At 34.8% G+C, this 23104-nt stretch overlaps 1 protein-coding gene across 8 annotated transcripts in view; it reads right to left on the reverse strand.

Moving 5' to 3' along the window:
• Positions 1-23104, reverse strand: part of ADGRB3 (adhesion G protein-coupled receptor B3) — a 465849-nt gene that overhangs the window by 269307 nt on the left and 173438 nt on the right. For 7 of the 8 annotated variants that reach the window (XM_058419650.1, XM_058419651.1, XM_040057982.2 and 4 more), the window contains exons 3-4: positions 11528-11638; positions 6282-6443 (exon numbers count right to left, since the gene is read on the reverse strand). In XM_058419650.1, coding sequence (XP_058275633.1) covers positions 6282-6443; positions 11528-11638 — 273 coding nt within the window. The remainder of the gene's footprint in view (positions 1-6281; positions 6444-11527; positions 11639-23104) is intronic. The other variant, XM_040057981.2, reaches the window with a different exon arrangement.

A 23104-nucleotide genomic window follows, 5' to 3' on the forward strand; every position in this document is an offset into this window, starting at 1 on the left:
TTTACAGAAAAATTCAGTGAAATTTTCAGAAAGTTCTCTACACATACATTCATAAAACAGTTCTATATAAATTGAATAATACTGCAAAACAAACTTTACCTATTTTTCTTCAGCTTAAATAAGAGCAGTTGCACAAATAAAAATTAGGGAATGTGAGAACAGGAATGTAATGATGAAAATTGCAGCAATGTTAAGCACTTAAGAGAAGTTCAAAGACACAGTATCCAGACTGAACATCTCACTCAGTACCACATAATTCTGTTTCTGAAGCCCTGTCTATTTGAAGGGTGTCTGGAGGTGCAAACTGTGTATAACATCTGAATGTATCAGTGGTAATGACTCACAACATTACAGAAGAAATAGATTTTCTGTTTTGTCCTCACTTTTTTCATCACTGTGAAAGAACTTCTCATATATAGGTTTCCTATGCCCTGAAGGGACATATCACCCGCCCAATTTCTACAAATACAACCCTTTTCTTGAAGGAATCAGAATAACATTTCCTGAGGTGAAATTCAGTTGCAAGGCTGTGGAAGGACATTCAGCTCCCTGGCATATTATCACAAATTCATCAGTAAGATCAAGGGGAATTCAGCAAGTAGTTAAGGTCTATTGCCTTTCATTAAAAGTAAGAAAAATTGTCATGTCAGACACTGTGTTGAGATAAAAAGTTTGTTAGTTAACTTCTGAGAAATTGTACCCGACAGAAAATGTCAAATTTTATTCAGGGAAGATTTTAACCCACTGGACAACAGCTCAATTGATGAAAGGTTTTCATTTGGTCACAAAAAAGTGATTCAAAAAGATCACATCCTACATCCTTATTATCTTACCCAAAATATCACATCCATCTGCATTATATTAAAAAAAAATAACCTTCAGGAACAGTCCAAAGTAATGTTAAAGTGACAGATTTTAGTCTAGTTAGTTTAGAAACCTTGATTAATTGTGACATTTTTGTCAAAACCAGAAAGTCTAGCACTTCTAAAAATAGTAAATTTATGACTATACCTGCACATAACTTCTTTTAGTTTCATTTGTTCTCAACAAGTACTATACTTCTGTGGCTGTTTTGATTCAGCTATATAATCTAAATAATTTTTTCTCACTGGCAAAGTATTAGATTACAAATCCAAACACATCTCTAAGATTCCCAATTTTTATCATATGAGCAAAATTAAGGAAAAAAGTTTGTCAATCAGATTCCAAACAATAACCAGTAATAACAATGACATAATTTCATCTCCTGATACTACAATGCTTGATAAAAATGGTCAGATGCAACAAGAAGTTTAAAAAGTTTAAAACTTAGCTAAACAAAATTCATCCAAGTTCTAAAAAGATCATTGTCAAGGAAAATAATAAATTGGAAAGGTCTTGACTCTATGTAGACATAGAGTAGGACTTTTCAGGGCACATATAAGTTTAAGCCTATTGCTTAATTTGGAATTTTAATTCTATGCCATCAAAATATTCTAAGTTAGTTGTCTTTATTTGAGAAATTAAAAAAAAAAAAAAAAAAAAAAAGTGCTGAATAGCACTTTAAAGATACTGTTTTTAACCAAGAGGATGTATATTTCTTCTAGCAAGAGTTGACTGCATGCTAGCAGCAGCACAGAACAATTCTTACGTGATTTTGGAACTAAACATAAGCCAAATCAAAATGTTTCATTTTGGGTGCACTGAAAGTAGCCTCTATTTGTTTGTGGTTTAAATTAAGCTGCGCCAAAAATCATCTTCCATGACAAATTTTATCTCAATAAATAAAAATTTCACAGCACCTTCTTGCATTTATAGACATTTGTATCTGAAACTAGTAGTCCAGTAATAAAGTCAAGGATGGAATAGGTGTAACACTAAAACAATGCATTACAGAAGTGCCCATTATTATCCATATTATCTTTAAAATAACATCTTAATTTAAAGTTTCTTAACCCTGATTTTTCTTTCTGGTATTTTATTTACATCTTCTTTCTTTAACACTATTTTCTAAATGCAAAAAAAAATCCCCTATAGCATCTGATGAATTATAGCCAGATGAGCTATGCCAAATTACACCAGATGGAGAGCTGGCCCGCAGAGGAGTTACTGTTTTCTATAACACAGTTTCAGATGCAAGATTCATTATTTGGGACAAAAATATTCAGATTATTGCCAGTTTCTCTGTCAAAAACATTGCTAGCACAACAAGTCTGGATTACTGCAAAGCATCTTTCCCATCTCTCTGCCACTCTGCGAACCTAATCATGTTGAAGTGAACACCCACAGTGTTCACAACACACAACTGCTGTGAAGTGGAAGGAGGCGTTAGGCCATGCTGGCCCTCATCCTACAAACATATTTTGTGAGCTTTTTATTGGGGTTTAAATGCTTTTGATTTGTTCAGCTTTAAATTGAACAGATATTGAAAAATTATGATGGCCATTGATGTGGTGCAGGTCCAGTACTGTTTAACCCCTTCATCAATGACACAGACAGTGGGATTGAGCACTCCTTCAGCAAGTCTGCAGACAACACCAAGCTGAGTGGTGTGGTTGACAAACCTGACAGACAGGATCTGGTTGACCAACCTGACAGAGAGATCTGGACAAGCTGTAGAAGCAGGCCCATGGGAATGCTATTAGGTTGAACAAGGTCCTGCATATGGCTTGGGGGCAACCTGGGTTCAACACAGGATGGGAGATAAAGGGATTGAGAGCAGCCTCGAAAAGAAGGACTTCAGGCTGATTGTGAATGAGATGTTTGATCTGAGCCAGCAGTGTGCACTTGCAGCCCAGAAAGCCACCCACATCTTGAGCTGCATCAAAAGCATCATGGCTAGCAGGGTGAGGGAGGAGATTCTGTCCTACTCCACTCTGGTGGGACCCCACTTGGAGTGTTGCATCCATCTCTGGGATCCTCAGCATAGAAAGTCATGAACCTGTTGGAGCTGGTCCACAGCACTGCAACAGAGATGATCAGAGGGATGGAACATCTCTCCTATGGAGACAGGATAGAAGAGTTTGGGTTGTTCAGCCTAGAAAAGGTGTCTCCATGGAGATCTTATTGTGGCCTTCCATTACTTAAACGGGGCCTCTAAGAAAGATGCGGACAAACTTTTTGTCAGGCCCGGTTGCAATAAGATGAGGGAGAGAAAAAAGGGAGGTAAGTAAAACTACCTTAGCAAATAACACCAGGCAAAGTATAGCATTTGAGAATACAAATGTTTGAAATGGCCTAGTGTTTTCCTGCTCCTGCCATGTCTTGCTCTACCCATAAGCCTGAAAATGCTAAACTACAGCTAAATTTTGTGGCAAAAGGTGTTGAAGGCAATGGAGAAGGAGAAACAGAAGCTGAGATGATCTGCAGGCATGGAAACCCCATGTTCTTTCCCCTTAAGTTTTAGCTGTGTTAGAAATTATTCACTAAGCTGAAATGAATCTGTAGCACTGCAGTAATGGGTTTTGAGGTGTCTCCACTCACAAAAGAATCAGTGGCAATGAAAATTATCTGAGCTATGTTTTGTTGTCTACTATGCTGCACTTGTCTAGAATAGTATTGGTCTGAAATAAATATAAATAACCCAAAAATTATATAAAAAGTGGTTCCTTCATTATTTTGCTTGAACTATCAATAATACTATTTTGAAATTTAAAGTTTTATTCCAATACATACATATATATGGAGCTAGGTGAATCCCATTTTCCAAATTTTCCAGGACACTGAGATCACAGAGAAACAGGCTCTCTAACATTCCAGTGAGTATCTTGGACAGCATATAAAATATGTTAAAGTGTATATAAAGAATATCTACAGGTAATGGAAAAAATACTCTGAAAGCTTTGCATTAGTATTTGCAAGTTTAACAGGTTCCTTTGAAGTCTGTGGATAGATGCACAGTAGGTCATTCTGCATATTTTTTTATGATATATATATTTTGATTAGGAAACATTCCAGCTCTCACAATGCCCCTCACCCTTTTATTAATAATTTTTTCAAATGTAGGTTTTAAATACACTAGTGTACAGACCATATATTTTTTTTATGGTTGGACCAGGGATAATCTGGAACTATGCAACTTTCTGAGTCAGGATACATAATAGAATGAGGACAGAGGATATTTGGGCTAATAATTAAAGGGATTTTTGAAGAATTAATGGATCTGTGCCTAGGAAAAGTATATTTCTAAATTGCTAATCTTGCACTCTGTAGTCAGACAGAGAATATGAATTAATAAGGCTATTGTAACTGTATGGAAAAATATGCAAGATTAAGACCAGAAAACTAATTATTTAGGAAGGATAACTCAAGATACATAGAGATTATCAGAATCAACTGTGGTGAGCTGAAAAAGTAAATATCTTGGCAGTGTAGACACTAAGAATTGGTAGCCTTTGCTCATACTAGGTATGTGGAAAGCTGTGTCCTGAAGTGTGAGGATATAAGGAAACAGCTCCTTTGTCACCTGACAAATATGGAGCAGTGTTTTGGGGTGAGCATTGTTAAAAGTTTGTTTGACCATATCATATATAAGAATTAACTTTTTTTCGAAGTTTTAATTGAACAATTTCATTACCTTGGCTTTTGCATTACCTGGATTTTTGTTTTGTGTTGCTTTGTTTTTGTATGAAAACTTTGTATCACTTTCTAGAGAGAATGAAGGTAAAAATCCTGAAAATTAGGTGATTTAATCCTCTTTCCTCTTCTTAGTACTGATTAGCAAGAAATCAGGCAGAACTCATTGTGAAAGATGGACTGTGTTTTCGTGTTCATTCTTCACATAGTTTCAAACGAATACTTAAATCTATCTTTGACTGTTTGCAATGTTTGTTCATTTCTTTTATAGTTCTCTTTCATTTATTATTTTTGTACTTGAGAGTTCTTTTGCAGTATTTCCCACCTCTGGCACAATCTAAACTACTTTGTTTTAGAAATATCTGCCATTTTTGTACGGACACCCTTCCATGTGTAAAGTTTAACCACTACTAAAGCATTAAAATTCAGATCAAACTAGACATTTCTACTCTGAAATATTACAAAATTTCATGTGAATTGCTTAACCTAAGCACAATAGGAAAACATTAGGTGTAGAGAGCAATTCTTGTTACCATCATGCATTATCTAGGGACAATCTTGTAAGTTGTCTTCCATTACAGAGGCTCCCTAAATGCTTATAATGCTGATATACAAACTCTGATGGGATTGCATGCACTGCCCAGTATTTTTCAACACACAGTAACAGCATGAGAGTTTGATTCTCCATATTACTGCTCATTGAGATAAAGTCCACAAGTTCTCTGTGTATGACAATTTAGTTTCCTTCAAAAATGTACTGTTTCCCCAGAAGCTGAAGACAGCTCATCACCCTCTTGGGATTAAATGTTACAGAGACCTGAGGAATTTTTACATATGGTGTAGAGGTGTTTTTTGTTGTTGTTGTTGTTGGTTTTTGTTGTTGTTGTTGTTTCTTGTTGTTGTTTTTTGTTTTTTTGTTTTGTTTTTGTTTTTGCATTTCAGTCACAACAGAGGAAAAATAATGTAGTCATGGGGCATATGCCTCCATCTTGCTTCCCATCATAGATTAATCCACAGGTAGAGTCTAAAGAAAAATGTGCCCTTTCAGCAACTAACTTGAATATGCCTGTCTCTTCTCCTTAGTGTATAACTACTGCTGAACTCCAACAATGTCCAGATCTCTCAGATAAAAGGAGTAAGAAAACTGTGATGCAAGACACTGATGACCTTTGCCGTGTCAGATGTAAGAGAGTTACTTTTGTCTGATCTTTTTCCCTTTGATAGGTAGCTGTTGCCCTTTCTTGCCAAAACAATGTAAAGGGAAGTCCATGAAGACATAACTGCGCACAGAACATTGCCTGGCCCATTGCCTAGAAGAGAGTATTCTAAATGGCAAAACAACTGCAGTGTCAAATAATATATATAAACCCACCCTCTTAATTAGTCTCTTTCCCTTAATGTATTCATGATCTGTATTTCTTCCCTAGTTTGTCTTTGTACTCATGCTAACTTCTCTTTTCTGAGTGAAAATGAAAGAATATAGACCTTTAAAAAAAAATACGAAACTGTCAGTAAAAAAGGTGCTCGTTCCATATCTTGACGGTTCTGAAAATAAAATTAATAACCTACATGAAAAAAAATTCACAGTACAATTCTCTGCTTTAATTGAAATGCCCCCATGAAATCCATATTAATAATAATAAAAAATAAAAATACATCGTTTCAAATTCTTATCATTACACAGTTCAAAAACATCCACAATTTTATTTATTGGCTGCTAACACTACCTGGACAGAGGGCAGTGTTATTGCAAACCCTTGATTCTCTTAAAGGGCCGCTGCAGTGTGTCCCGTAAGGTGATACACAAGTTCTGGTTCGCACCTGCGACCCTTGACCACAAGTAACTGAACACGTACTCCACTGGGCCCACTCTTCAACACCAGATTCACCTGTATTCAAGACAACAAACAAACATGAATATAGACATAAGTATTGACACAATTTTTTTTTTCTGATGCTCATTATCATCTGCTCTTATAAATCAAAGAAAAATGTACCACACCAAAATAAATATTTAAAGGTTTATGGAGTAAAGCAGCTGTGAAAATGTGCAATGAATAGAAAACAAAGACACTCAAAGACACTTACAATGCTGCAATCACATAACGCCTGTCAGAGGGGAACACTTTGATGTCTTAACATCATTTACAACTTTATGAGAACTACTGCCCTTCAGCACTTCAGAAACAACACTACCCTCAGGATTCTGTAAGTATATAGACAACTCTTTTTATATAATAGCAGAGGATTTATCTTTGATATTTATACTTATCCCTCTAGAATTAAGGCTCAGTAACAGTTTAAAGAACCCTACAAATAAGGGAATTCCAATGAAAAAACCCTAGACAAACCAATCCCTAATGTCTTACATTTTCTTCAGAAGAGTCATATAGCATTTAAAAGAAGTTCCCTGGCAAAGAAAACATTTTGTTTACTAAATTTTAATCTGAAATGTGGGATGGAAACTGATAATTAGCTGCACAGATCTTGATTTTGACCTACAGGCATGCTGAATTCTTGGGTGTGCCAGACCTCATTACTGCACATAATGCATACTACTATGTCTAAAATTGTCAGATGTGATTTATTAATACTGTATATAGGAAAAGAGGAATTTTTTTTTTTTTAATTTTGGAGAGATAGAATATTATACTTTTATTTCTAAAAGCAAGTAATGCATAAAGTTTTCTTGCATGGATGCCCTGGAAAGAATGCTTGAATTTAATTCTCATGAACAGCTATACACATGATTCTGGCATTCCTTTCCCAAAGGAACTCCTGTTCAGAAAAATAGATCCCTCGAGTATTCTCAGAAAGCTAAAGCAAAAATAATGTGAATATACCTCACTAAGCAATTTGAGTAAATGATTGTACATTGATGTTTAGGTTCCTCTTTTAAAAATCAGCATGTAATGTAAAATGGCAACTGAAACCCTTGTTGCATGCTTGATTTTTAAGTGTAAATCCTTTTTGAAACTAATGGCACTTCCTGTTTTAAAATCAGTGGCATGATAAACTCTGCAGACTTGAAGAGCTTGCTTGAAATTTCAGTTGTCTCAGTATACATGTAGTCTTCCAGTAGTTTTGATACTGATCACAACTGAGGGATTGTCTGCATACCAGGAATATTCTGGTGCTATCTTCCAAGAATGCAGTAAATGACATGCTATTTCTTCAAACTGTGCTTTGTAGCAAGAATCTGTGGATCTGTCCAAGCTGTCTTCTCTTTTAAGGTTCAAGCACAAAACCTTTGGAAAATGATTGTTTCTGCTAGACTTCTAAGATTCAATTCTGAGGCTATTCAATGCTTTACCAAAAAAAAAAAAAAAAAAAAAAAAAAAAAAAAAAAAAAAAAAAAAAAAAAAAAAAAAAAAAGTGCTTCTTATTCAGTAAAAAGAATATTTTATAATTAGCACACAAATTCTATGGAAAAACACAAAATTATGAGCTTTCTACACCCAAAATCTCACCAGTGATATTTGTAGTCCTTTTCTTTATTTGTTAAGTGAAAAAAAAATGGGGGGGAAAAAATCACTGATTAAGTTCATGTAACATGAATTTATCACTTTGATTAGGCAGTTAGATGGCTTGGGTTCAGGTTAGATGATATAACATGCTAAATATATTTAAAGTGTATGTAGACATTAAGAATTGTAGAATACGTACTATAAGCCCTATATGCATGGTAAAAAGACTTGTATTACTGAGAGTTCCTAGGCTAATACTTTTTGTCTTTTTGACAAGTTGGAAGTTTGACTTTGCCTTTATTAAAATGGTTTGGATAAAAGATCAAACAGCAGAAAAAGTCTAAACTATGTTTCTCAACACGTTCCTCACTATGTAGAACAGTTATATATACTCAGTGTAAACAATCTGTTATCCAACACAGGTTGACAGTGCATAGCTAATAAAATACAGAGATTAAAAATTTTAAAGAAATGTTTTTTATATTTTAGAGTGATAAAAATTTTACTCTTAACCCATGGAATATGATGGAAAATATCAGCAACATGATTATTACATTGTTGTCAGACTGTTATGTGACTGAGTGAATTTTGAAATTAGTATTAATTATTAGAAGTTCTGAGAATATATGTTCATTTACAAAAGGCATAATCTCTTAACATACATCATCATATGTAAAGAAGTCTTAAACATTTGCTGGAGAAAGATCCTCCATATTAACATGCTGTACAGTGCAAAAAGAGCAAAATGAAGACCAGCTGCTTTCCTTCTTTTTATGCAATGCATTATGATTTTTTGGTAATTTTTAAATTTTCAGAGTATTTTTTACTGCTTTTGGGATGATTATTATTTATTTTAAAAGATTTAAAAGAAGGTAATATCTTCATATATATATATCAGTATATCATTGCTGTGTACCATTTTAATTTAAGCACATAAAGAATGCTATATTTTCTAGAATAAATATAGGTTGAGTACATAATCTGCAAATATATCTTCCAAATATATTGTTTGCTTTTCTCTTATCCATTTTTTTCTTTTCTGAAATAAAAATTTTGAAAGGGCTACTTTTTATTTACTTTCTTGTTTTCTGTTATTTGAGAGCTCTTGAATTTTTATACCAATCAAAATAAATCTACAAGCTCAAATTATCTCTTAGCAAGCTACCAAACTCTTATTCTCCCCTGCTGTTTGACACATAAGAGGAAACATAACTTACTGTATGGAAGGCCTCATTGATCTGTGTAAAACTTACCTGCATTATACTCTCTAAATCCCATAACACCTAAGGGAAGGATCAGTCCAAACACATAAAATGACAAATATAGAACAAGAAATTATTCACACAGTATTTTAAAATAAATGTTTATACTGCCTCATAACACTCTTCAAAACCATACTTTAAAACTCTTCCATTCTCAGCAAAATTTGGTGGATTAAATCCACTATTCTAACAGTATTAAATGCTTTTCATAATTTTTTTCCAGGACATCTCTCTGCCTTTTAAAAACATACAAACATTTTATTGCACTTTTGTATCTGTTTTATTATTACACAAAATAAAATATCAGGGCTTAAAATACAAACTCCATAAACCCAGTAACCAATTACTATTAATATTTCTTAGTGAGTAAATTAATGAGATAGATATGTTAGAAAAAACCTTATGAATCAGTTTAGGAAGATATCACAATCATTTTATTGCAAGAAAAATGAATGCATTACAGGTGAAGAAAATATGCAATGATCACTACAAAGGAAAAACAAAATGAAGAGATGAAAATTAGTATGTCCAGAAAGAGCACAAGTATTACTTAAAATGTGTTAACCTGTAGCATGGAAAACATAGATTTACCCGAACTTTGGCACATCAATTTATATGCTCATACATCTCACATGCTTTCAAAACAGGACCCTGAAAACCAATCCTGCATAATTCTGAACGCTCATCTCCCACTCTACACGCACAATGTATTGGAAGGTGATGGTATAAGTGCTGCATTTGTAATGCAGTTCTCTAGCACCCATAATAGATGCACTGCAATGCATGACTAAAAATTATCAAATACAAGATTTGCATGATATGATTAAAGTTTTCAGGATTTATATGGGGAAAAAACCCAGATAATTTTACTGATTTTTTGAGTAATTGTATGAATTCAAAAAGCAGCATAAAAGCAAAGGTGTTATTCTATGTAGTAAGCAACTAACAATATATGTCTGAGCTAGGTATGTAAGTGATAAGTTCTACTTGCCTAAACAGAAACTTCATGAAGACCTAGGGAATTTTAGGCTCCCTTCTTCCACTGCATTTGCTTACAGTAGTATCTGGGAGTCAGCCATAAAAACAATCCAATAGATTAATATGAGGGAAACCAGACTTTTCCCCATTATAAATTTGTTACCAAACTGATCTACACTGATTGGCTATACATATTTTGTTTAATACATTGATTTCTGCAAATCCATTAAGCAAAGCACCCTACCACTAAGGAAGACAACATGCAACACAACTAGAAGAAATTATAGCTCTTTTACTGAAGTACATAAAACCTGGAAGCATTATGTACAACTGATGCAGGCGTATATTCTAGGTTAGTTACCATGGAATACAGAGGAAGCCGTTTCAAATCCGTACAAAAATTATGGGGCACAAGATTTTCAACTCAGTAACTCACTGGAATGGAGTGTATAGGGTACCAGTAAAGAGTTAGCTTTTACCAACAGATACATGGATCATTATTGAAGTCAAAATGAACACTAGCTAAGGTGCATGAGTGCTTAATTCAACTCACCACCAAAATTTTATCATTGACCACAAAGACAGCTATGGTAACTGTTGGTAAACTGGCTACTCAAGCAATTTTTTTTAATCACTTCAGTTCCAGGTTCCCAATATCATCTTGATATCTTTAGATAAAGAAGATGAAGTTGCTCGAACAAAATTAGAAAATATGTTTTAGATTAAAAACTGTTAGATAATTTGCACATTCAATTAAAAACTACTTACGGCCAATTTCATTTAGCAATTATGAATCTGGAAACTAGAGAACAGAGCATCGTGCTAGGCCAAAGATAGTAAATGCTAAACGCATGCACATTAAAGTCACCCCAGTAATTAATTAATTTGATAAATGCCTAAAGCTGGGATTAGACAGTCTATTTATAAAGAAATTCTGAAGCATGTTCTTAACATCTTTGAAAAAAGGTTAACATGTCACAGTGAGCTGTCCTATGTTTTGTACATGTGAAACTGCTTTTACTACTAAAGAAATTAATGCTTACACTTAATGATTCAGTATTCACATTCACAGTGCATGTTTTTGCATGATCTACCTAATTCTTAGCTACTTTATTTATGGACTTTAACTGGTGAAAAAAAATAAATTATACAAAAAAAGTATCAGCTTAGAAAACTGACAAATATGCAGCAAAAGATTATGGAAACATGCAGTGGTCTTGCTAAAATTAACAACAGTAAATAGAAAAAATGTAACTGATGTATTACCAGTTTGTGCCATAAATTTAGCAGCATCAGCTTGTTCCTGAGGGACCCTTTTTTCATGAACAGATCGAGGTCGCTGACTTTTAATTGTATGATCTCCCATCATTCCAAATTCTAAAGACAGAATAAAGGTTTATGAAAGCTTGTGTGTAGACATTTCTCAAAAGTCACATACTGTCTCATGCAATATGTTCCTAAACATACCTGGAAGTTGCTGGCAAGAGTCAGGCAAGTGATCATGGCAGTTAACATCAACTTAACTTTGCTACACTCAGCTTTCAATAAATACTTAAATTTATGTCTGCAGATTTTCCAACATGAATTTATTTATGAACCAACATTCAATGTAGTGACACATACTATATATCAGCTGTATGACAGGGGACAAAAACAATTATTCAAATGCAGACATTCTATTCCTTTATTTTAAATCAGTGCAAACCACACCAGAAAATAACTATGACAGTGTTAGACGTTGCTGTTCTGTGGCAGAGCCTGCTCCTCCTCCAGAGGACTTCTATTTCTGCACTCATCTTTCAGGCTGATGAAGCCTTCAACAGAGATAACAAGTCATCTTTCAGAATGGTGGCAATGGAAAATGGTAACAATTTAGCCAATGAGCTGTTTAATTTTTCGGCTGAATACAGCAGAATAAGTGCTTGTGATCTGTTTCCTTCCTGAAACCTCTCAGTTAAAAAGACTATAGATTGTATCTTACTCTCCACATTGATTTTAATAGGGAAAACGTATGAAAAATAAGTGACATCAAGGCCCAGAGTGTAGGAGACAAGAGTGCTTTAGTTGTTTATACTGTTATCACTGCTGTCATTTTCCCGCTCTTGTCCTTTGCAAACCTCCTAGACTTCTACCTTAGCTCCACTTTTCATTTCTGTAATGAAATGCAGAAAGTCTTTTGCACTTAGAGGGGGACTGCTGTGTCTCTAGAACGGTTCCCTGTGATTCTCCCAGGCGCACACACACAGCTGTCCATAGCTCAGTGCTAAATATTCTGGAAAAAAATAAACTGGGACTCTAATTCAGAAAGCATGTGCTGGGAAATGTGGATTAACATTGAAACTACTTCAACTACAATCACGTAAAGTTTCTGATGAGGCAGAAGGTGTCTGAAACACTAGGAACACAAACATTAAAAAATACCTTTCACTGGAAGGTTACCTTGAAAATGCAAAATTCAAAATTCGCCCCAGTTTGTAAAGGCATGAAGATAATAAAACTTACCTTTCTGCCTCAAAAACCACAAAACATTATATGAGATGTAAATATCACTTATTTGTAAGTATTATTTGCAAACACATTGTCTTGATAAATCAATAAAAACATTAAAATTTCTATTTAAAGAAACAATAAAAGGTAAAATTATTTTTAAGGGGTCAATTAGAAGAAAGTTGTTTTTTTTTTTCTTTTCTAGTAAACTTTTCTAGTAAATTAATGTATTTCTCCAAATTAGCACTTCTTTTTAAAATATTCATTAATGGCACCACTTAAAATATAAATTTAATTATTCATTTGAGAACAGCAATGCAGTTTGCATTCTAAAGAGAATATTTGAAAATATAATTAATAAAATATATTTTGAGGATTAAACATTCAACATTTTTAATACATCCCAGAAATAAATATAAAAATATAATTCAATTATATATATATATACATGCAAATATATGATATATATATATATGTATGTGTATATATACATATGTGTGTTAAAGAATTTATGAATACATTTTACAAAATACACCTCTTCTACAACTCTTCTGATTTAAGATGCTTTTTTATTCTGTGGAAAATCTCTTATTACAATCAATATTCTAATGCAAATTATGATTAGAATATTTTTACAATTTTTACCAAGTGCAGTACAGATGACACATTTAAACTGAAATTAATAACATGGTAATAGCAGGAGACTTTACATAGCTTTTCCCCCAAAGAGGCTGTCACAGTAAGGCATGTTTACTCTGAGTTTGCTGCCTGCGTGATCTCTGCTTGTCAGGCAATTTAGAGGGTATGGCACCATTCTTGCAGAAGATTTAGTTCTACTTTTGAAGCTACAGAGTGCAATAATGGGAGACCTTTGCTAGAGGAAGGCTTTCCAGAGGCATACAGGGAGGTGGTGAATGTTCTGGTCCCAGTCCTGCAGCACCTTGTGCTGGGTGCAGGCACATGTGGTGTCCTGCAGGACAGAGACTGCTGGTGAGGAGGCAAAAAGACATCTGGGAGATCAGTTCTCTGCATTGTGGATAATACCTAATGTGGCTCCAGTCATAACGATGGAGTTACCAATACCACTGAGCATGATTATAATGCCTCATTTTTTTTTCATTTTTCCACTTAAGCAACAACACATTTTCAATTCACTTCAACTACTGCTGATGGTCTTTGGAGATGCACTTTTCAGGCATGAATCTCCCTTTGATATATTAAGCATTTATATAGCAAGTATATATTAAAGATAAATTTTTCATTACCCAGATAAAAATATTTTTATAAGTTTTGTCAAAAAATTGAACCAGACTTAAGCAATACTCTTATTTTCATATTCAGCTGAACTATTTAACCACATGAGAACAAAAGTGGTACCAGGAAATGCAATGTACTGGCATGGGTGAGACCTCATTAAAATTCAGGCCTCATGAGAAAAGGAAAAAAAAAGGGTCAAGTACATTTTCGTAATGTGATCAGAAATGTCCACTTTCTGTGTATAAGTACAGACAACGGTGTCAAAATTGTTTAATCTAAGAAGCTTAAGAGTAATGCATTTTTAGGAAGCATTTTTAACATAATATCTTACTTAAGTTTACAATTAATACTAAATAGAATGAAACTTTCCTTCATTTTCAAATCCTAGGTAATAAATACAGTGGGTGAATCCATTACGCAGTTTTTTCCCCTCAATACTTCACAGAGAAGCAGTATCTAAATGCTTTCTGGGCTGGGAAAGGTTTTTAACCTAAGCCAGCCTAGAGTATGACTAAATGGCACAGTAATTTCAAGGATCTGTTTGTGTGGGGAAAGGTGGTTAAGAATCATCCTAATGTAGGCAGTATCTGGCAGAGGGGCATCTTGCAAGGTCAAGTCAGCATGATGCAAGACCTGATATCTGGATATAATATTGGATATTTGAATTGACATTCTGAGTAAATTAATTTTTATCATTCACACTCTTCTTACCTAGTTCTTGCTGCTGAAAATAAGTTTTCTAACCCAGAAGAAGGTATTTTTGTAGACATTAGTTTCCAAAGAGAATTTTTTTGGTGATGTCTGTCCTAAATTTTATTTGGGTGAAACAGGACCGTTCTCCGCTTTTACCTCAAACATTGATATTAATCTTATTGTTCCATTAAATACAGGGGAAAAGTAAATCCTTTCAGCAACAAATAGGTGCATGATCTAATTCAGAAATGGACAGTGTGACTCTAAGTTAGGCCTGGAAACATGCAAGGTTTTAAAGCCTTTTAATTACATTGTTAATGCTGTAATCTACACAGCATTAAGATAAAACCCATAAATACCTCAAACTGTAAATAAAAATAGCATTATGGGAAATCTGGAATAACTATAACCAGACCAAGACTTATAACAAATCATAACACATTCCAAACATTTGCAGTAGAAAACCTGAGGTTTAGTTATCTGACAAAAGAATTTGTTCTGCTATCAGTGGTCCTTTGGTGGCTATGGAAGTACAAGGGATCACTGCAATAGGATGCCTATTTTATCACTTCTCAGCTGCACATAATGGATCAATACTTCAAAGAATTTTAGTGATGCATATATTTTAATATGGATGTGATGTATCATTTGGTTAAGCATTGGAACACATTGTCCAGCGAGGTGGTGGACTCACCATCTCTGGAAGTGTTCAAAAATGATTGGACATGGCACTAAGTGCTATGGTTTAGTTGGCATGGTGCTTTTTGGTCAAAGGCTGATGATCTTGGAGGGCTTTTCCAACATAAATTATTATCTGATTCCATGATTCCATTTTACATAGCTGAGGCATGTAATATATTTCCATGCTTTCCAGGAAAGAAAAGAAATTGCAATTACAAGGTTTAAAGTTTGGTATTATTTACAGCTCTTATAACTAGTTCCATTTGCTTTACCTTTATTTTTATATTATGTTATGTTATGTTATGGGAATTTTTATTCCTATTGAGTAAACTTTTTAGTTTTTAAAGGAGAAGCTAAAATCTTGCAGCCAGTGTAGGTGTACATTTTTAGGAGAGAAGAGAGGTGCCATGTGCTCTCTGTAGGAATAAAGAAGAAAAAAAATCTGTTAACAGTGTAAAAATGCAAACTAGGACAACTGAGAAATACAAAAGAAAAATACCAGCTTTGCAAGGTTTTACTCACCAAGGCTAGTCTTTGCTTTCTGTCAAGTGGGTATTCTTTAAAATGAAGGTAAATATCAAAGAGATTATATGCCTAGGCTGTTTTATCATATTTGTAGCATATATATCCCAGTTATCAAATGACATTATAAACTATTTTGATTTGGCTTTTATGGCTATTGTTTATCACATTTCATGGGAACTTCACAATGCAAATGTATTGTGGTATACCATCTACTGTGAAATGTGCTATTTATGATGCAGGACACACTGGCATTAATATAAAAAGCCTTTTTCATCATAGAACTTGTTGATGACATCACGAATGAACTTAAAAAAAAAAGTGATTCTGAGGCCTCTAGGGTTACCGTCTTATGACATGTACAGTGTCAAGGAACTTCTGAGAGTTTCTGAGTGTCGTCAGCTTTTACAGAACTGCCTGTAAAGTAAGAACAGTTTCCCGAAAGCTTTTCAGAACCTTAAAAGCACAAAGAGGCAGTCGACTCCCCAAAGTTACTGTCATCTTCTTTCACCCACAGCACTCCAGCAGTGTGATTCACACTATCCTACCCACTCCTGAACCGTAACTAGCCAAATGAGTGTTTTCATTTACTCTTGACTACAGAATGAACAGAATAGGCCTTGCAGTCAGAATGTGCAATAATGCAAACTGTCTCACACTGCAATGGCATGGCATCCTCTCTGTGCTAACGCACAAATGTTATTCCCAGAAATTATGCAAAATGTCGATGTAAGTCCCAGGTGAAAGGGGAGGAAGAGAGGAGGAAAGGAAGGAAAAAAGAAGACTACAGAAATATATGAAGAATCAGTTTGTTTAAATCAAATTTTTGGCTTCAATATTAACTAATTTCAGTAGATCTGATCAATTTCTGACATCTAGGAGCTTGAAAAAGTTATCTGCACATTTGTTTTTAGCCCATTCTAGAGGTTCTCCCACAAAAATACATGGCAGTAGTAGTACTTGGGGTTTCTCATCACATTGGCAATTGGTCAGTACAATTTCTTCTGGTCACTAGATGGCAGAATGTGTGTTGACTTAGAAGCATAATTTTGCATTGACTTGAGAAGCTGTGACTGTTTCATTTTCACTATAAAATTATCTTTCATATCTATATACATAATAAATGTCACTACATTCAAAGCACTGAAGGTTTTTTGTTTTCTTCTTTATTTTTAGTTATTTTGTAGGACTGAAGATTAATAAAACTCTGACAAAACACCCAAAATGAATAGAACCTGAGTTGCAAATTTTTTTTGTTTGTTTGTTTGTTTTGTTGATTTTTTTTTTTTTAAATTTGCCTTACAGTAAGCCCTATGACAGAAATAAATCTGAGAAGTGTTCTCTTTCCTATCTCCAGCACTGCTTCACTGTAGCAGGGTACCCAAGCCCCACAAGGAAGCACTTGTTCTCTAATGCTGCATTGGCAGGACACAGAGCTTCAGGGCATTAGTGAATACCATCACTCTGCAGTACAGATTTAAACTATAGCTTTCTATGGGAACCCCTTAAAATGATAATTCCTCATGAGGCAGGCAAGTTGCCAAAAGGATAACGTAACTATTAGCTGAATTAGATTTCCATGGGAACCTCTTCTTAGTGAATGTGGAAAATGTTCTTAAAACAGCTTTTGCTTACTTCCTACGTAGATCCTGGTCCCATAAAAAGTCCCCTTTTGGCTCTCCAAAACAGTATAGAAGAGCTTTGATCAGTTTCAAACTGAATGGAATAATTTCTTTCCCTAGAGTGAATTAAGATCTGAACTGAGCTGTATTCATGAACACAGTGAGAAAAATATGCCATTACTCATGAAAACACAGAAAGGATTTTATGATAGTGGAAATATGAAAGGCAAAAGCATATGTACTAACACAGTATATTTTTTAAATTGCACTAAATTATTGCATTTTATCAAGTAAAAGACAGGTAAACATTTGTAGGAAATTAGATACAAGATTTCCTTTCTCTAATACACAGAGATATTCTCATACATACATGTATGCACTCTTTCATCTCTCATAAAATTAGGGAAATGAATTATGTATTCTAAACAGTCAACATATTGTACAAAGGTAATTAGTTTATACTCATCTCTAGGGAGACCCATTTACTCCTAGGACATAACTTTGGATTAGTACTACTGCTGATATTTTTAATGACATAAGAAATGAAATATTGCTGAATTAAAATATAAATAATAGCATAAATCCCAAGGAACTAGACATTCACATGATAATGCAATCTCTGCAGTGACTCTCTTGGCCAGCCATTATCTTTAGTGGGATCTGAACCTGTTTATTTATGGGTACAGATTTGATCAGTGAAGAATATAAAAAAGATGTAATATTTCTTCACTTTCAATATGCAGAGAATGTTGAAACCATGCAGACTCTACTACTTGCTTTCCTGGACCCAATTGCTCATCACCATACACCTAAGCAGGAGAAACTGAGCTTAAAAATCTACAGAAGTGATTCATACCTGTTCAAAATGAATGTAAAATGTCACCATAGCAGGTAGTGTGTTTTCACATGTGCTTTGCAGAATTATATCTAAGTGAAGAGGAAAAGGAGGGGTGCAGCTTTACCCTTTTTATATCTACCATATCTGACATTTGTAATTATCATGGCCAGGTAGGCAGAAAATGCGCTGTAGTTCACATTTTTCCCATTCAACTATTTTCCTAGTAATCCATCCTAAAATGTTCAAATAAAATTACCAATACTGATAAAAAACACTTTACATTTTCAAGTTTAACATTTAATCCTGTAAATTCAGTGGCATGTTCTTCTCTCATATTCCATACTGTTCTCTCAAAAGATTCATGGATGCAATAACACACTAAAAAATTAAAGCACAGGGGCTTACCTTTATTTATTTTTGCTTTTTTAAATGAAAGACTTTTAATGCATTCTCTTGTAGTGTTCTCATAATTTTAATGTTTCTACTATAATAATTTATTAATGTGTAGCCTTTAAAAATTAAATTATGGTATAATAATAATTCTTCAGTATCTTCCTTTCTTCTTTATATTTCATACTATTTTACTTCTGCATTAAGTATTTTTATTTTGTCATATATTTACTGAATTACTGAAATGATTGGCCAGTGCAGGAGTTATTTCAGAATGGCATCATTTTCATATAAACACTTTCTTGCAGCAAGCTACGTAGTTATTACACAGAGGCTAGTATGTGCCTCTTTATTGTTTTGTACAATTAAAAGTCAAGAGATCATGACTGAGAATAAACTGTAATTTCCTAAGGTATTCTTGAATTCAATAATTCTTACTTTCTGTTCTAGAAAGACTGAAAAAGAAATAAACTGTAGAAAACAGGACTCACAAGGCCATCTAGACTATTTCCTTGCCCTGCAACTATTTACCACAGACAGTTCTGCAGAGGGTTGCCTAATCTTTTGTAAATTATAGGAGCACTCATTAAAACATGAGATGAATTATCTATGAAGTTTTGACAGGGAAGCTTACACTCTGAGAAAGATTTTAAAGGTGTATCTAGAAAAGGAACAAGAATCAATATTTTAAATAACAGGTACTGCAAACTGTAATCACTAAGAACAGTTAAACTGAGTGTGGATTTTTTTTAGAATCGTAAAGCTTCTAGGTGAAGCTAAATGATAATGCATGCCTTTTTAAGAGCATTTTCTTACCCTTGTTTAAGTCTCCTAAATTGTTTTTATGAGAAAATAATAAAAAATGGAAGAAATGTTGCTGGATGTGAATTCTGCACATTACATTTTTATTATTTGTGATACCACAAAGCTGGCTGTATACAGACATTGTGGATGGCTGCTAAAGTTTATGTAGAGAAGAGAAGAAAGAAAGCAAAGGACAAGAGGCTTGGCTGTTGTAAAATGGCCTCACTCGACCCAGGCAAGCTAAAGCTTGTAAGCTAAGAAGGTGCACTAGAAGGTGTTTACCAAAACCAGATACCTACTCTGAGTTAAAAAATTTATATAACCCATTCACAAGTGTATGTGCCCTTGCTTACTGTCATTTGTAGGTTAATGATCACACACATGCAATTTCAAACATATTTTTTCACTCAGTTCATCATGGGAGATCTGTGTATGGCACGTTGCCCTGATAGGAAGGGTGCTGCAGTGGTTTCCGAAATGGACCTGGAGCCTCTTAAAAAGGTATCTTATGGTGCCACAAGTCCTCTCTGAACTCCTATGGGATTTAAATATGAGTCATAAATAACTCTTCTCTAGTCAACAGAATGAACTTAATGGGAAAGGACAACACAAATAAGAGGAAACCCATTGATTCAAAATTTAAAACTCAGATCAAATTTTCAAAATAATTGAATCATAGAATTGTTAAGATCAGAAAAGACCTCTAAGATGACCAAATCCACCAATCATCCCAGCATCACTGTGATGTTCACCTCTAAACCATGTCCTCAAGCACCCATATACACACATTTTTTGAACACTACCAGGGATGGTGACTCCATCACTTCCCTAGAGAGCCTGTTCCAATGCTAAATAACTAAAACTGAATCCTAAAATAAATCTAAATCCTTCCTTCAATACATGCATGGGATTTTAAGTAGGAAAGCACACAAGAGATCTAACCAAATCCATCAATGAAAATCTCTTGGACCTAAATCTTTTGGGATTTTTTTGAAATATATTAGATGTTTTCACTGGCTTTACTAAAATCACTTTTCTCTGTCTCTGAAATTCTGATTTCAAAGTCAGACCCAGCAATTCATTTAATGTTTTTAAGGAGTCAAATATCTCGCTGAGGTTAAAACCCAATGTTCTCTTTCACTCTTACTGCATAATCGACACTTGGACAAAGTATCTCAATGCATCTGTTAACATGTTCTTCCTAGCTCTATGGGCCAGTGTCAGAGTACCATGGCTTATTTTACAGGTGCAGCCCATGCAATGCTTCCATAAAAGAAAAGTAACTAAGACCTGTTCAGTTGCAGGTCTGGGCTAAACAAGGCACAGTTTGTCAAACACCTCTTACAGAAGTTTACCCTTAAGCCTGCATTAAGAAACAACTGAGGTGCAGGATTTCTCACCTACTTAATACTAAACCAAATATCTACGTCAAGACATATATATTTAAAAAAAAAAAGTCAGAAAATTTGACTTAGAAGCAGATGGATTCCATGGGCATAATCCATCTAATCACAATATTCTACTCTTAACACAGGAACAGCACGTTACTGGATTGAGCAGACGAATCCATTAGAATTACTGAGACTGTGATAATGATGCTCTACAGGTGTACCAAGCACATAGATTACTCTGAGACCCATCAATATAACCCTAGGTTTTGCGACATACATATTCTTTTAAAACTTTTTAAAATGCTGTTTTTCCAGACATTTCAGAGATTTTTACTCTGTCATAGCAAAGTGCCTTCTGCGCCACTCCACTGATTAAATTAGAAAGAAATGGAAAATGCAATCTAGTTGACACAACATTGATACTCATAGGAAATTATACAAACGAAAATCATAGGGATGACACTACTGAAGTGGTACATCCTCAGAGGTGGAAGAGCATGCTTGCCTTTCATCAATAAGCATCAAACTATTTGATTTTACTATTCTCATTATTCCTACATTCTGGCGTGATATTACACACTTCACTTAAAATTCTCATCCATGTCCTACAAACATTACTGCAACAATCTATAACTTTTGACCTCCACAATGATTAATTGAAGTGTACTCTATAGAGTTTCTCCTACACATCTCAATAATAAGGGTTTTTAGAAGTGTCTATTACATGATGGCTAACACAGGATATATTTTATGTAATTCATTTCAGCTTGTCAGCAAAACATGCAATGTGGCTACCTAAAAGCTATCTTAGATCACCATGGTCCATCATTTGGGGAAATAATGCCTGTAGTCAAATTATGTGAAAACCTGAAGATTGCAAGCAGGGATTTTTTTCAGTGAAGGTGTTTAGTTCTGGACTTAGAACTAGAGAGTTTGCAATCCTTATTACTCTGGGAGTTCTGACTGTAACTTATACAAATGCATTCTCAGAATGACCTATTGCTCATGGACATTAAAAAAACTATTATATTTTGAAGAAGTCTGCAGCTCATTATGTTTTACTTAGAGCAAACAGACTGTCCCCTAACAGCTAGAGACCTGTAACTGGGGTATGTATCATGGCTCTCCAAGAGAGGCTTATGACTTGAATCTCACCCTGCTGCTCCTAACTAGAAACATTTTCTTGAATCATCTACAGTGTTACTTACACATCTGCCTACAGATAGCCTATAAATCTCTTCAAATGCCTCGACTCTGCTAGCTAGAAAGGGCTGGAAAAGAATGGGTTCACTACAGACCTCAATAAAATGGCTTTTATACAAAGTTATTTTCAAACATTTGAATTTGCTTCTTTTGTGTTGGCTCTCTGAAAATATACTAATTATTTAGTTACCTGAAAGAAGTCTACTGCAAGCATGTAGATGGAATATTTACATAAATAAAATTTCTGAATCAGTAAATTACATTATGCTCGCTAGAGACTTACGATTGTCCAACCAACAGCAGAACTATAGGTATGTACTTAGATGACCATGACTTCAACACCACTATCATAATGAACAGATTAGACATATTTCATATTCACTTAAGTGATTGTCATGGGTTAACACAGTTTGATTTTTATTTAAAGAGGAATATGGAATATTGCCCTGTCAGGACCCTGGAACTGTTTTAAAAAGGACAGGGACCTATCAGAAGCTAATTTTAGATATTGACATATGCTTTGACCACCGAGAATGTTGAATACGACTTTGGAAAATACTCATATACATCCTGATTTGGTTGAGCCACTCCTCTTTTCCCACCTGTTAAACAGGTAACATCGAGTCAGGCCGTTCTGTGGGCCGGCCAGGCCCGCCGCTCCGCCCTTGGCGTGGAAGCTGGCCCCCAGGCCCGGCCGGGCTCCATCGGCTCCCGGCTCGGCGGGGAGAGGCTGCAGGCTAACATCAGCCACTTTTAAAGCTACCCTGGAGCCCCGGAGCAGGGAGGGATCTCTGCCGGACCCCTGACAACAGCCATGGGCCCGGTTAGGCCAAGGCCGCCCCAGTTGTCACCCAGGGGTGAGCAGGGCTCTTCCCCCCACCCCGGTGATTCCAGACGGAGAAAAAAAAAGAGTAAAAAGAGAAGAGCAACAGGGAGAAGCCCAGCCGATCTGAGG

This window comes from Hirundo rustica, chromosome 3 (genome assembly GCF_015227805.2).
Source record: "Hirundo rustica isolate bHirRus1 chromosome 3, bHirRus1.pri.v3, whole genome shotgun sequence".
In the NCBI taxonomy this organism is placed as follows: Eukaryota; Metazoa; Chordata; class Aves; order Passeriformes; family Hirundinidae; genus Hirundo; species Hirundo rustica.